General features: G+C 42.4%; 3 protein-coding genes across 5 annotated transcripts in view; 1 reads left to right on the forward strand and 2 right to left on the reverse strand.

The window, feature by feature from the left end:
• Window positions 1-2,852: 2,852 nt before the first annotated feature.
• On the forward strand, window positions 2,853-4,152 carry sft2d3 (SFT2 domain containing 3). The gene has a single exon (XM_084732232.1). The coding sequence runs from the start codon at window positions 3,102-3,104 to the stop codon at window positions 3,765-3,767; it is 666 nt and encodes a 221-aa protein (XP_084588358.1). The 5' UTR covers window positions 2,853-3,101; the 3' UTR covers window positions 3,768-4,152.
• Window positions 4,153-6,611: 2,459 nt separating this feature from the next.
• On the reverse strand, window positions 6,612-8,870 carry mplkip (M-phase specific PLK1 interacting protein). Its single transcript, XM_084732422.1, has 2 exons — window positions 8,395-8,870; window positions 6,612-6,742 (listed from the first exon to the last, which is right to left on the reverse strand). The coding sequence occupies exons 1-2, from the start codon at window positions 8,728-8,730 to the stop codon at window positions 6,641-6,643; spliced, it is 438 nt and encodes a 145-aa protein (XP_084588548.1). The 5' UTR covers window positions 8,731-8,870; the 3' UTR covers window positions 6,612-6,640.
• Window positions 8,871-12,838: 3,968 nt separating this feature from the next.
• pex5lb (peroxisomal biogenesis factor 5-like b) overlaps window positions 12,839-15,164 on the reverse strand; it is a 212,914-nt gene continuing 210,588 nt past the window's right edge. For all 3 annotated transcript variants that reach the window (XM_084732574.1, XM_084732573.1, XM_084732575.1), the window contains 2 exons: window positions 14,766-14,923; window positions 12,839-13,556 (listed from right to left, as the gene is read on the reverse strand). In XM_084732574.1, coding sequence (XP_084588700.1) covers window positions 13,358-13,556; window positions 14,766-14,923 — 357 coding nt within the window. In that variant the 3' untranslated portion in view covers window positions 12,839-13,357. The remainder of the gene's footprint in view (window positions 13,557-14,765; window positions 14,924-15,164) is intronic.

The following is a 15,164-nucleotide window of genomic DNA, read 5'->3' on the forward strand; positions in this document are numbered from 1 at the left end:
ATGATGTGGAAACACACGTAAACACGGTGACGGCTTCTCTCCCAGCATCAGATGTCGTGTTGCAGCAAATTGTGGAGGAGATGGCGAAAGATCCACTGCTGCAGAAAGTGACCCACCATATCCAAAATGGATGGTCAAAAGGAGTCTGGCCAGGGTTCGACCCTGTGCGTGCAGATTTGTGTGTGGCTAATGGACCGCTGCTGAGACAAGACAGGATTGTCATCCCACAATCCATGAACCAAGACATGCTTCAGCGCATCCATGAGGGACATCTTGGTGTGGAGAAATGTAAAAGGAGAGCAAGAGAAGCAGTTTATTGGCCGGGCATCAACAATGACAGAGGAGATGATACAGAAATGTCAAACATGTCTCAAACATCACTACAAACACAGGAGCAGATGCTTATAGCAGACACACACACTGCACCCTGGCAAAAAGTAGGCACTGATTTATTTCATCTGCATGGCAAAGACTATCTTCTAGTGACTGACGATTATTCTAACGACCCAGAGGGAACACAGCTTTCCAGTACACCAGCAGTCTGTCCTCACACACACGAGGGTTTTTCTCCAGACATGGAATTACACAACGTGTAGTCAGTGACAACGGTCCACAATATGACTGTAGTGAATTTCATGAGTTTGCAAAACAATATTTTAAACATGTCACCTCTAGTCTCTTGTATCTGCAGGCTAATGGACAGGCAGAAAATGGGGTCCAAATTGTAAAGAGACTGTTAAAAAAGGCAAGAGGGAGTAAAGCTGAGCCTTACCTGGCTTTGCTGTGCAGCGTCCCCTGCTGAGCTGCTCATGTGTCACCAGCTGCGCTCCACAGTCCCACACAGTCCAACAAACAACGACAACAAAAACAACAACAAGACGACTGACAAAAGGATGAAGCTGAAACACAGACAGAAAAAGAACTATGACAAAACGGCAAGGAATCTGGAACCTCTGCAGGAAAAGGATGTTGTGAGGATTGAAGGTCCTGAGCTGTGGGACAGAAAAGCAACAGTCCTCAGTGAAGTGGGACCAGGTCCTTTGTCATTAGGACAGAGAATGGACAAGTGTTGAGGAGGAATGGGAGGAGTCTGTTAAAGACTCAGGACACTGAGAATCAAACAGAGACAGGTGTTAGACCAGGGATGGACCACAGTGACCTTCACCTGCCCCACTGACTGACACTCAGGTCTACCAGGTCCTGGTCTCGTAGAACAAGGCTGACTCGTTCAACTGATAAACTGTGACAGAAGGTGTTGACATTTAACAGTTTAAAAAAAAGTGAATACTTGTGCTGAGTTTCATATGTTATAATGTGTTATTAACTGTTACAGTCGAGTGAAGAGCTATACAGTATTTCAGTGTTTGCATCTCATTTGGTCTGACAAAGGAGATTTATGTCATTTGGAAATACATATAAAAGCTAGAATATATTTTATTTGGTTACAGAGAAAAGCTTAGTGCTAAGAAATGTATTTTGTTGCACTATTTGTGACATGTGAATGTTAACAGGACTTAAAGAGGTGTGATTCATGTTATACTCACCTGTTTGGAAGGGGGTGTCATGATAAGTGCTAACAAAGGTGTCGCCCACAGGTGGCAGTATAACATCAGTAAGACACAGACAAAAAGTGTGTTACAGGAAGTGAAGAGTACATGACAATGATCCAGCGTGGTTACAAGAATAAACAGCTAGCTGGATCTAACATAAAGTTCTGTTGGATGTTTTATTGACAGATAAAGAAGAACTTCACAGCCTCTTCTACGTCTGTCAGCCGAGAACATCGAGACGTCTCTTCCTGTCAACCTGCTGTCTGTAACTGACTGAGCGTCTCATGTATGAAGCTAAGCTTGGTAAACGTTCACTGACCCTCCTGGCATTATCCACGGTAAAAAAAATCTAAAATTATTTACACTTCTCATGTAACTTATTGCCAGAATGGCTCACGTATTAAACTCGCCAAACGTGCATTTAATTTCTTATTTATTTGCCCAAGATTGCGGCGTGCTTCACTTTCCTTACGAACATGAGGATTTCCTGTCAGCGTTTTGTGTACACCTACTGTTTACAGCAAATCTCGTGTATTTAACGTCAAATGTTGATTTAACTAACTGATCTGTTTTCCTGCCATCTTTATTGGTGGTTCATTTTGCTGACGAAGAACGTGAGGATGTAACTGTCTGTACAGTAACTGTACCGTTACAGTAACGCTGTCAGTACCAGCTACAGTATTTGTAATACGATTTAACAAAGACACGCCCTCTTCCTGGCATTTTTCACAAACGTCTCATGTATTAAACTTGTTATACGTTCATTTAATTTATTATTTATTTGCCCAAGATCATGATGTGTATCACTTTCTCGAGATGTAATTTAGTATGCAATGCCTGTATTATATTGACTGAGATATTTTAGTATTATCATATACAGTATTTATCGCTAATCATCTGTTGTTAATTTCCTAGACTGCTTTGGTAATATAAGTAAATGTACATTTTTATTTGAAAGAAATTAAGCCCATCTGTATGACTCATACTAACATTCAAACTTTGACCCTACAATGCAGTATTATGTTGAGAAAAACAACGATCATAATGGGAAGGGCTGAAGGATACGTCAAAAACAAAAATCATATTGGAATTATCTTTTCTCTTTTTTCCTCTTTTTCTCCTGATTTTTCTTTTTTCATCCTTCTTCCCCTTTTTCTCTTCTCTTCCGTCTGCTTACAGACTATTGTTCCCTAACTGTGGTGCAGCTGGTGGAGCGTGCGCCCCCATGTACTGGGTTAGAAACCAGAAGAAGCTCAAATCAGAGAATTTAGACTTTAAAAGACTCAGAAAGATTCATCGAATATCAAAATAGTTGACAATTAATTTCACAGTCGATTCAGTAATGTATTAATTGTTTTTACAGCTCTGATACTGACAATAAAACGTGTCGCATTGTGTTTTTGTGTGACAGTTGCTGCAGCAGGCTGAATATGAGCACATGTGATTCTTCTTCTGTCCTGTGGGGGGCAGCAGACAGCAGCCGGACAGAGCGAAGAAGAAGACGAAGCCCCGCCTCCTGCTAACAGTTAGTTACACTTAGCTTCCTCCGTCATGGCAGATCTGAACCGGCAGCTCCAGGATTATCTGTCGCAGTCCAAAGCAGGAGCGAAGACGGTCTCCCAGTCCAGCTCCAGTATCGCGGTGGACCTGGACGACCCGGAGCCGGTCTCCGGGAGCTGGTTCGGCCGCTGGTCGAGCCCGTGGCCAGGCTCTGGACAGAGCTCCGGTGGGAGCAGCGGCTTCTCGTGGCCCTGGAGCGCGGAGCCGGACCCGTGCCTGCCGGGGGTGAGCCGCCGGCAGCGGCTGCTGCTCTGCGGCCTGTTCGGCTTCTTCTCCGCGCTGTGTTTCGGCCTGTCGGCGCTCTACGCCCCGCTTCTGCTGCTTTACGCCCGGAAGTTCGCACTGCTCTGGTCGCTCGGGTCGCTGTTCGCCATCGCAGCGGTCGCGGTGCTGCGCGGCCCAAGCAGACTGGCCGCCGGTCTGCCCACCTCACCCGGAGCCGCTGCCTACCTGTTCGCCCTGGGAGGGACTCTGTACGCGGCGCTGAGCCTCCACAGCACCGCGCTGACGGCGCTGGGAGCCGCCCTGCAGGTCGCCGTGATCATCGGCTCCGTCGTGTCGCTGCTGCCGGGCGGCAGCGCCGGGATCCGCTTCATGGGCGGCATGGCGGCGTCCGCCATCAAAAGGACCGTGGCCGGGAAAACAATGCCCATCTGACCGGGACTGAGTGTCACAGAGCGGACACACATCTCACCGAGCTGCCGCGGGGCCACCGGGACTCAAACTGCTTTCAGCACAGGGCCTGCTGGTGTTCAGGGGCCACTGAGGAGCCGCAGCGGGGCCACTTCAGGAAGGACCAACTTTAATGTGTACATTCCTCCGCAGCCTGATTATTGATTACTGACTTCTGATAAGAGACACGGGGTTACTAAACCCTGAAGTCCAGCTGCAGGACACAGACAGACGGCTGCTGTTCAGACCAGATCAAGGGTTCAAAAGAGTTCAGCTGAAAACTGTGACACTTTATTTTCTCTTTCATAGAGCTGCAGCGATTATCGATTAATCGTTTTGTGTCATTTTTAATTAAAAAAGCTTAAAATTCTCTGATTTCAGCTTCTTAAATGTGAACATTGTTTTTACTTCTCTCTGACAGTAAACTGAATATCTTTGAGTTGTGGACAAAACTACAAATTGATTATGGAGAAAATCTGATTAATCAATAAAGAAATTAACTTACAGGAGAAACGGGTCCAAACATGTGCAGCACACTCCACGTTTGGACCCGAAGATTGTGACAGGATCAAATAATTGATCAGTAGAAAAAAACTTGTGAATCATTGCAGCCCTGACCTTTAATCAATAACTTTTTTTTCTGTAGGATCATATTCACAGGTTTCTGATCTGCGTGGATGAAGAAGAGTTTTGTTTTCTGACTGACTCCATGTATTTAAATAGAACTCATGTAAATCAGATGAGAAATACACCTTTATATCCACCTGTCTCATATGGTGCCGATGTTTATGATCTAGAGAACAATGTGGCATTTCTGCAGGTTCTTTCAAAGTCTAAAATACAATAATCTCAATTTTAGGTCTTTAAAATGTGTTAAATATGTTTTGAGAGGTTTCAGTCAGTTTTAATAGTTGAATGTTATGTTGAGACTCTTCATTGTCCTGATATGTTCAGGTTATCTCTTTTTTTTAAAAGTTATCTTTACCTCAACTTTTCATTTTTTTTGAAAATAATTGATTCTCTTAAAGTGGCTTTTGCAGCCTCACAGATAACAGAGGTATCACCCCCAAATCAAAACTCCATATTTCTCCTCTCCTCTGTTTGTCCTTCATGCAGCAGCTGCAGAGTTTTGGAGAAATCACCTGACTTCTGTCCAAAATAATGAAACTACATGAAGACACACAAAGAATAAATCTGAAAAAGTCAAAACCAGCGTGTCTTTGTAGAAATCCTGATCTGGGGCCTCGTTTATAAAGGACTGCGGAAACGGGTTTGAAATGTGTGTAGGCATTTTCACCACCACCGTCGTGATTTTTATACACACACACATATATATATATATGTGTGTGTGTGTGTGTATTATATATAAAGGGTGCACATTCCAATACTTTGGATCGTCCTTTTTCAAACACTGGAAGTCAGCGACGTTCATGATTGATGATTTTGTAGCGAAGCTGTTTTCAGTGATCCAGTTGAGCAGATATACAGCGTTTTGTTTTCCGTTTATTTTTAACGTCTTTCAGTTTGTTTAGTCTGAGTTTAAATGTGCAGACTGAAGACGTGCAGCTGCAGCACAAAGAAACAGAACGTTAACCTGATTATTTTTGTACATTAACGTGTTGGTGCATTTGATTTACTTTCAACTCAAGAGAATACACATTAAACAGGCTACTGACTGACTCTGTGTCCCCGTCTGTCCTTAACGGTCCTCTGCTCTGGTGGGATTCTGGTTTTTACTTGGTCTCTGTGAGTGATGTGTGTGTGAGGCAGCAGCTGCCACTCTGACACCTTTTAGCATCTGAAATGTCCAGTGTGTCCATCAAATAGCAAACTTTCCTTGTCTCAACCTCCGCAACAAAAACATCCTGTGTTCGCCACGATCGTCCTCCTGCACTCAGTCTTAATGAATATTCATTTGACATCTGCAACAGGTGCGCCACATTTTACGTTGGCTGTGATTTATAAAGGAAAACGTGCGTAGGACGTGTCTACGCCTTGTTTTATAAACCTGAATATTTTCTTTTAAGGTGAATCCAACGCACAGTTTTATAAACGAGGCTTCTGGTTATTGAAGATAATCCACAGGAAAAAGTTTCATGTCTGACAGATTCTACTGCAGGTCAGGATTTCTGGAAAAAGAAACGCTGCTGTTGACTTTCAAAAGTACTTTTGTCTCTTTGAGCTCCACAAGCTGAGAGTCATGTGGTTCCATAAAACTGGAGAGACGCGAGTCATCTGTCCTGCTGAGATCTGGACACGGACAAACAGCGAGGAGGACAAACTGTCCCTGTAAATATTAAAACCCTTTATCTTCAAACATTAACATTATTATTAAAGTGAATGAACCAGCAGCAGTTTGATTGGTTCTCCTGAGAACACAAGCTAAGATCCTGTAAACAAACAGATTCATGTTTGTTGATGTCACAGACTAAATTAAAACCTGTGATGTCACTGTTCACTTTCATTTCCTCGTCTGTTCAAACCTGCTTAAGAAGAATTTAACCGACTCATTATTTGTAAAACTTTCTTTTCTTCTTCTGTGCTTTGCTTTCAGTGTGTTGCCATGGAAACAGTTGAGCTCTTCCTCCTTTTCAAAATAAGATTTATGAGATTAAAGAACAATTTTTTTTTATTTTGTAAAATCAACTCAACTTTTTTTCCTTACAAAAAGTTTGTGAATAAAACACTTGAAGAATCTAAAAACTGGTAAAAATGTTGGATTAAAAACATCAAACAGTTTGATCCCTGAAGTCATCAAGCTGCCCACAAACAGAGTGCTGGTGACTGAGCGCGCTCAGAACGCTCTGTACTGCTCATCAGTCTGTTTGCTGTTGTCTGGATGTCTCCTGTCTGTCCCGTCAGGACGCCGTCGTCTGTCTGTCTGCAGCTGCCACGGGCTGCAGAGACGCCCAGGGGTCCTGCAGCATCGATGGACTGAAATACCTCTCTACTGAGTCTGACTGCACACACACACACACACACACACACACACACACACACACACACAGTTATTCAGTCTCTGTGTGAACACAACTTTACAGTTTCAGGCTCTTGAACACATCACTGACTGATGAGGCATTCAGGGACTTTGGTTTTCTTTGTTGTTTCTCACTTTTTCAATGTAAATGTATGTCTGTGTCAATAAAGCTTTTCTGAACTGAACTCGTTCACACCTGGACAGCCGTCGAGCCGCCGCCCGTCCTCAGGTGTGTCCAGGTGTGAACGACTCTCAGGTGAAACAACTTCAGAACTTTGTCCAGATCCTCCTCCAGATACTTAAAGAACATTTAGAGAACGGTTCTGCTGAATCACTGCACAGCTGCTCAAACTGAGGCCTGTGGCCCAAAGTCAGTCCACCATGAGGTTCGGTTTGGTCCCCTGACGTTTCTAATGAAATATTTATTTAAATTTACACTAAAATCGACCGTTGATTCCATTTGATTTCAAAATTCTCATATTTGGGGTCTGAGGTCACTTTAAAATGTAATCTGATAAAGTTACTAACTACCTGTAAAAAATCATAGTCAGTAACTTGACCTTGAATCACAACATGAAAGTAATGCAAGTACAACTCCCCGATATGTTTTATGATAACACTTTGATTGATTAGTTTGTTGTGCTGAATTCATCAATTGATTGATTGATTTAAAGACAAAATAATGTTGAAGCATTTGTTTACTACTGGTACACACAGTGACTCCAGTACTACTGATACAGAGTACTTACTGTACTACTGCAGTGACTGTGTTAAAGCCTTTACTGCCACCTACAGGTCAACACAGAGTCTCACAGCATCACTGAGTGAAACCAGCACTTCATGATTCTTATTGTTGTAATTATCAAACTAAATACTCCACAGTTCTTTGATCTTTAAATCAATCAATACATTTATCAGAAGGACAGAAGGACACAGTCATAGAGCAGCTTAGACTGAACCATGTTTTATATTGAAATAATATCCAGGTTACATTATTTACAGCTGATCAAACTAATAACCAACAACCAACATTCAAAAAAGTTACTTAAAAAAAGTTCATATTCTCTGGTGTCAGTTTCTTAAATGTGAATATTTGCTGGTTTCTTTTTTTTCCTCTCTGACAGGAAACTGATGATCTTTGAGTTGTGGACAAAATGAGACATTTGAGGACGTCATGTTGGACTCTGATCAACATTTTCAGACATTTTATGGATCAAACAACTGATTGATTAGTGGAAAAATTATTGCCAGATTGATCACTAGTTGAAAAATAGTTTCAAACATGTGAAAAGAGGTGGAGCTCACTGACGTACCTTTTATGGACCAAACTACTTATCAGTTATTGAAGAAAATACCAACCAATCAATCGATGATGGAGTTGATCATTAGTTACAGTTTACTGAGGTAATCTAAAAGTACTGACTACATTTTAACAGGTTATTAGTTTCTGTATCAGATTACATTTTATTCTCCAAACCAGAACACGTGACCCCTGTAATATTATAATGAGTTAACAAAACTATGACGAGGTAATAATATTATCATGACGTCATGTTACAATAAGTTCAGATAAATCATAATTCGGTTATAATATTATGATAATGAGACCGGATCAGTGTCTTTCTGGTTCCGTACCTGGAGGTTCTGTGCTGATCCGGGACTGAAAGACTGAGGCCGCCTGAAGCCGGATCCCCTGCGGCCCCTCATGTGTCCTCTGGATCCTCTGGACGGAGACCCGGTCTGGGATCCGTCTCTGAAACCTCTGTGAAGACCCGGACCCGGACCTTGACCCGGCGAATAGAGCGGGGACCCCGGAGAAAAAGGAGAACCGGCCCGGGGAGAGCCTCCGTACGGGGATCGAGGAGGCCCGGACCCGGAGAACGCCCAACAGGGGGGCGGGGAGGAGAACCTGGAGACCCGCGGAGGACCCGGAGCGGGACTCCTCTGAGGTCTGAGCGGAGTCCGGTACATCTGAGTCCGGGAGGGAGCAGGACAAAGAGACCAGGAGAGACCGAGACGGTCCTACAGCTGAGACACAAACACGACGAAAACACGAAACACGTGACCTCTTCTTCCTCTTCTACTTCCGGCGGACTGAAGTCAACCTCCGCTCCACAGCGCCCCCACCTGGACTGTGGAGACCAGAACCAGAGCTGCACATAACTGAGCGTTGAGGGGAAATTTTACTTCAAAATAAAATGAATAAATTAGAAGCCTGGATGTTGGAGGTAACAGGACGGCAGCCACCTCACAGTTCCACACTACAGAACCAAACTCGTTCTACTGCTGTGATTCTTAGTCAGAACATTGAGTAACATTTTATCCTCTTTTGGCCAAATGTGATATCTGGACATTTGATTCTCTTACTGTTCTGAAATGAATGGAAACCAACGGCTGCCTGTAAAATATAAACGATCCTGAATCTGCAGCCTCAGTGACATTTAGTGTTACGTTTGTTTGATGTTAGTAAACATGAAAAGTTACTGGTGCGGTGCTGTTTGCAGGATACAGTGAATGTGTTGTGTAATATTTTCTGTACATGTATATGCAGTGGTGGACAGTAACAAAGTACATTTACTTGAGCACTATACTTAAGTCTTTTTTTGAGTATCTGTACTTTGAGTATTTGTTTTTTTGTAAACTTCAGACTTTCACTCCGCTACATTTCTATGAAGGTTGTTGTTAGTTTTCCACTAAGCGCAGCTTTGAAATCAGCTGTTGGTGTTTTTTCTTTTCTAAAATGCAGTTTATTCTGCCTCTGAAGACAGAAAGAAATCTGAGTTCTTTAACAGAAAATCCTTACAGTCGACTTCAATCTGATTTAATGATGTGATTTTAATTCAGTTACATCAGAAAATGTATTTTTTGTTTCTGATTGTGTTTCTCTGTTGAAGTTTTTAAGATGTTTCTACACACTTTGTGTATCAGAGAGGATCTACAGCAGGTCACAGCTTCATCAGGTGGTTTACAGAGTTACAAGGTTCAGTAAATGCATCGTGAAAACAATACAGCATGTACTGATATTAGAAAATGTACTTTGTAATTTGTACTTTTGAATACTTAAGTTTTTTTTTAGAAACATGTACTTTTGAATATTTAAGTTTTTTTAAAAGCATGTACTCCAGTACTTTAATTCGAGTAAATTTTTTGACTGAGCAACTTTCACTTGTAGTTGAGTAATATTTGACCAGGAGTATCTGTACTTTGACTGAAGTACTGGGGTCGAGTACTTTGTCTACCGCTGGTCCGATGAATCAGACGCATGAGTGAATCGTTACACCCTTAACGGGAATATAAAAAGGTTCTCAGTAGAACCCCATAGGTGGGTTCTAAATGAAAACTGAAACATACAAAGGTTCTTGGTAGAACCTCAGGTATGAGTTCTTTTCAGCACACTTAGCATGCAAAACAGTTCTACATAAAACCCTCAGAGAGGGTTCTGGGTGGAATCATTACACCATAGAAGGGTTCTCTGTAGAACCTTTCATGCAGGTTCTGGGTGGAACCTTTCACAGATGGTTCTAGGTTTAACCTTTTATGCTGAGTTTGAGATAGAGAACTCTCTGAAACGGATCTTCCTTTGGACCTTGAACCTTTATAATTAAAAAGTATCCTCCTATGGGAACAATCTGTAGAACCTTCTCTGGTTCTAGTTAGAACCTTTATTTCTAATAGTGTTCTTTGTGGTGCTGATTGATTTGTTCCACATGTTTAGGACTAAAGAACCGACACATGAAGAAGTTCTTCAGGTTCTATATCAGTTTAATTTCTAAAATATCATCAGTTTACATGTGATTATTTCTGTACAGCCGTTAAATAAACATATGAAGGATTCAACAGAAGATCCACAGCCAGCATCTGTCAGTGCTTATTGATCGACCAACTGATCAACTGATCAACTGATCAACTGATCAACCAATCACATGACCTGAAGGAAAACTTTACGTTAATGTACAGTAAATATTTCAGTTCGGAGCCTCTGAAAACTGAAATTTAAAGTTTGTGAAACACTGAAGCTTCTTCAGCAGCGACGCGTGAACAAAGTTTTAAACGTGACGAACCGACGGGCTGCAGTTTCAAACAAAAACATTTTCAGCTACGAGAAAAAAATATTTGCAACCATTAACTGATTATTAAATAAATCCCCAACTATTTTGATTATCGATCAATAGATTGAAAAAAGTCTTTGAGTTGTGGACAAAACGAGACATTTGAGGACGTCGTCTTGGACGTCAACATTTGTCACCATTTTGAGCTCTTAGATGAACAGTCAGGAGCAGCTAATAATAATGTAAATCAATTAATTGATTGATTATTTTTACAATCTTATCAATTGAAAAATAGATCCAAACATGGCGGAGCTCCACCTGTTTTCACATTTGGATCTATTTTTCAACTAGTGATCAATCTGGCAATAATTTTTCTACTTATCGGTCAGTTGTTTGGTTCATGAAATGTCAGAGAATATTGATCGGAGTCCAAGATCAAAGCGGTTGGGATTCATTTAAAAATCAACGAATCGTTGCAGCCGTGACGTTTTATTTCTTAGCAGCGTTTGTCGTCTTGGTGATGAAGACGTTTCCTTCGGCTGCAGCTCGTCGAGCGAAGAACTGAAAGATCAAACATTCAGATTTTTAAATTAACTTTGGTTCCTGCAACAAACTGAAGTGTTTGTCAAAAGTATTGACTAAATATTGATTAAGTGGACTGACAGGAGTACATTACAGTAGATATTTATTAATAGTTCTGATACTGAGGTTAAAATGTGACCTTTAATATTTGATGCTGTATAAATATATTTGCTATTTGTGTGTTTTGTGCATGAAGCAGAGAAACCGCTGCAGGTTTGAATTGTTGTCGGATCAAACTGTAGATTCACCTGAGAGCCAACGACAGGAAGGAAGAGACCGCCAGAATAAAAGAACACAGACAGAGGATAAATCAAGCAGACGGTCAAGTTCAGAGACGAAGAATCGAAACACCTGAGAGCAGCCGCAGAACCGTCGACAGGTGAGACTTTTACAGTGTGGAGCAGACAGTCACATGATCAGTCACATGATCATCATCAGTGACGTTTTATGGCTTCACAAATTTAAAGGGAACAAAGAGACAGAAACAAACGAGAAGAAGATGAGTTTGAACGATTTCAGAGCATTTTAAGTGGAAGTGACAAACAGCAGGTTTCACTCTGATCAGAATCTGTGGAGTCGAGGTTTCAGTTTACTGACATGCTAGACTTTTAATCTGAAGGGCATACAGGAAGTGTTGAGTTAGTATTAACAGTGTAATGCAGTAACTTTAACAGGACTAACAGGAACAGATCAAAACAAGACTTTGTAGTTCTGATGCATTACTATACAGCTTGCTAGCTAGCTAGCTAGCTAGCTCGCTAGCTCGCTAACAACATGAGTAACATGACAGTTTAAAATGGTGGGGTGACTGTTCTTGAAATCTATTTAATTAATTTAATCAATCAATTTAAGTTTTCCCTATATTTAGAATATTTTCTCCTCCTTATCTTTCTGTCAGACAGACCTTTCTGACAGGAAACCACCGTTATAGAAGACAAATCTCACTCTGTACAAACCAACCAAACTCCATTCATAAAACCAGTGATTTTATCTCAGAACACAGGAGCTGTTGGTCTGCTGCCTCCATCTGTCAGTGTGTTTGTGTTGTTGTGAGACGTCGGTGTTTTAAAGGGTTAAATTCAGATTCACCACAGTCTTGTCTAAGGAGTTTGGTTGGTTTGTACAGAGTGATATTTGTCTTCTATAGCGGTGGTTTCCTGTCAGAAAGGTCTGTCTGACAGAAAGATAAAGAGGTGAAAATATACTGCATGAGTGTGTTTGGATTCATTTAATGTTCATGTGGAGGCACCATGAAGGTTTTTGTGTCTATGATCATTTCCTGTTGTTGGTGACTGGAAAGTGTTAATCCTGATCTCCAGTTTACATGTTTTCATTGAATATGAGCTGTTAGCGATCAGCAGCCGATCGATTGATCTGAGCATCCCTGTTTGTCACTTCATCACTCTGCTGTTGGGAAATAAACATCAGACTATTTATTATATATATTATTATTATTACATTATTATATATATTTTATATAAATAAGTCGAGACAACAAGTAAACACGGAGGAAGAGTTCAACAGAAAACAGAAGCTTCAAACTCAAATATGATCAAATGTAAAAGATGGAAATCAGAAAAGAGTCTTAACAGCCCTGAAGTCTCCTCTCTGCTGCCCTCTGGTGGTTAAACTCTAACACAGCGTGCTGCAGTGACGCTGACGTGTACTCAGGTGAGTCAGTACACTGTGACATCACTGGTGGGCGTGGTTAAAGACTTCACAGACTCTGAATGGCTTTAAGGCCTAATTTTAAAGTGAACCGAGGACGCTTTCAGGACGTTGTGAGGACAGCATGGTCATGCTGAACAGACGTGGCGTCTCTGATGTCATCATCAGTTAGAAACAGTGCTCTCACAGGAGGATAAAGGGTGTTGTGCTGTTAAAGGACTCTCCATTGTCGCCTCTTTGGTTTCAAACCAAACTGTCTCTGAACCCCTGCGGACTGACCCAGGAGACCCCGACCGCCGTCAGACGTCGCCCACATCGAAGGCCCTCATCAGCAGGTCCAGGTCCCTGACGTTGGCGGCCTGGAACAGCTCGGGGCGGTCCATCATGGAGATGGCGATCCGCAGGGCGGCCCAGATGTTGGCCGACATCTGCTGGTGGCTGCAGCGCTGACTCCGCCTCTGCTGGTTCAGAGCCGTCAGGAAGTTACTGACCGCCTCCCTGCAGGACACACGAGACCTGCTGTGAGCACGAGTCAAACATCAAACTGTCCTGTTCTGCTGACAGATGCATTAACCCTTTGATGACAAACTGTCCGAACCTTTAACCCACTAAACCGTCCTCATGATGTGAAGATCAGAGACTCGCACTGATCGAGTCCCTGCCTTTGGTAAAGACCCGTATCTGTGGCATCGACTGACCAGCCAGAGTCCTGAACCGGACGGTTTTCAGCGTGACCGGTCAGTGTCATCATGCACGCAGCGACACAGACGGTGACATCACAGCCACAGCAGCGCTGCTCACACTCACACGTCCCAAGAACAGGATGAAGAGCAGACAGACTCTTCAGGCTGTTAGCCTCCTCAAACAGTTTCTCATCCAGACTCATTTAACTTCTGCTTCTGTTCTTCTCAAGAACTTTACTGCAGCAAACTGTTGCGTTGTGTCAGTCTGCGGTTTGTGAAATCACGAATCAGAATCTGAATAATACAGTAAAGGCTGGCTGTGACCTGGAGAACTTCTGGAGAAACAACTAATTTAATTTGACCTTAAAGAAAAGTTACAAAAATGTTCTGTCAGTTATAGTTCTTAGACTGAAAATCGGATCTGCAGCTGTTTTCTGTCTTTCATTGTTTTCATGAAGTTTTTGTCTTATTGTCTTTTTTGTTGTTTTTGTCTTGTTATGTCTTTTTATCTTGTTTATGTAACTGATACCTCAAATACTGACGGAGGAAATCAACTAAATTAACTTCAAAGACAGAAAAACTAAAAACTCCAGGTTGATTTTGAACCTGAACCTTATTCTGCATCAAAGGGTTAAGAGAGAGCTCATCACAGTGAGCACACAGGTGAGTGTTACCTGCGAGCAGACAGGTGAGTGTTACCTGCGAGCACACAGGTGAGTGTTACCTGTGAGCAGACAGGTGAGTGTTACCTGCGAGCAGACAGGTGAGTGTTACCTGCGAGCACACAGGTGAGTGTTACCTGCGAGCACACAGGTGAGTGTTACCTGCGAGCAGACAGGTGAGTGTTACCTGAGAGCAGACAGGTGAGTGTTACCTGCGAGCACACAGGTGAGTGTTACCTGTGAGCAGACAGGTGAGTGTTACCTGCGAGCACACAGGTGAGTGTTACCTGTGAGCAGACAGGTGAGTGTTACCTGCGAGCACACAGGTGAGTGTTACCTGCGAGCAGACAGGTGAGTGTTACCTGTGAGCTCCCAGGTTGATGCAGCTGATCCCCAGGTTGTATCTAGAGCGGATGAATCCGGGCTGCAGCTCCAGAGCTCTGGTGTACGCCTCCACCGCCTCCTCACTGCGGTCACCGTTCGCCAGCGTCGCCCCCAGGCGGTTCCACAGCAGGTAGTCCTGAACACAGGTGATGTCAGTTAGGGATTTATTGATTATTGTAACAGTGTCACTCCATCATCTTAAACCACAGTCGTCTTTATTTTTTTGGTGGTTGCAGGTAAAACTATAATTCTGTGTCAGTGTCATATTTTATCAGAAAAGGTTTGATGGTGTTTCATATTTGAGAAAGACTGATCAATGTTTTCTGACATTTTATGGACCAAACAAGTAATTGATTAGTGGGAAAATTACTACCAGA

This window comes from Lutjanus erythropterus, chromosome 12 (genome assembly GCF_056507025.1).
Source record: "Lutjanus erythropterus isolate fLutEry1 chromosome 12, fLutEry1.hap2, whole genome shotgun sequence".
Classification (NCBI taxonomy): Eukaryota; Metazoa; Chordata; class Actinopteri; order Lutjaniformes; family Lutjanidae; genus Lutjanus; species Lutjanus erythropterus.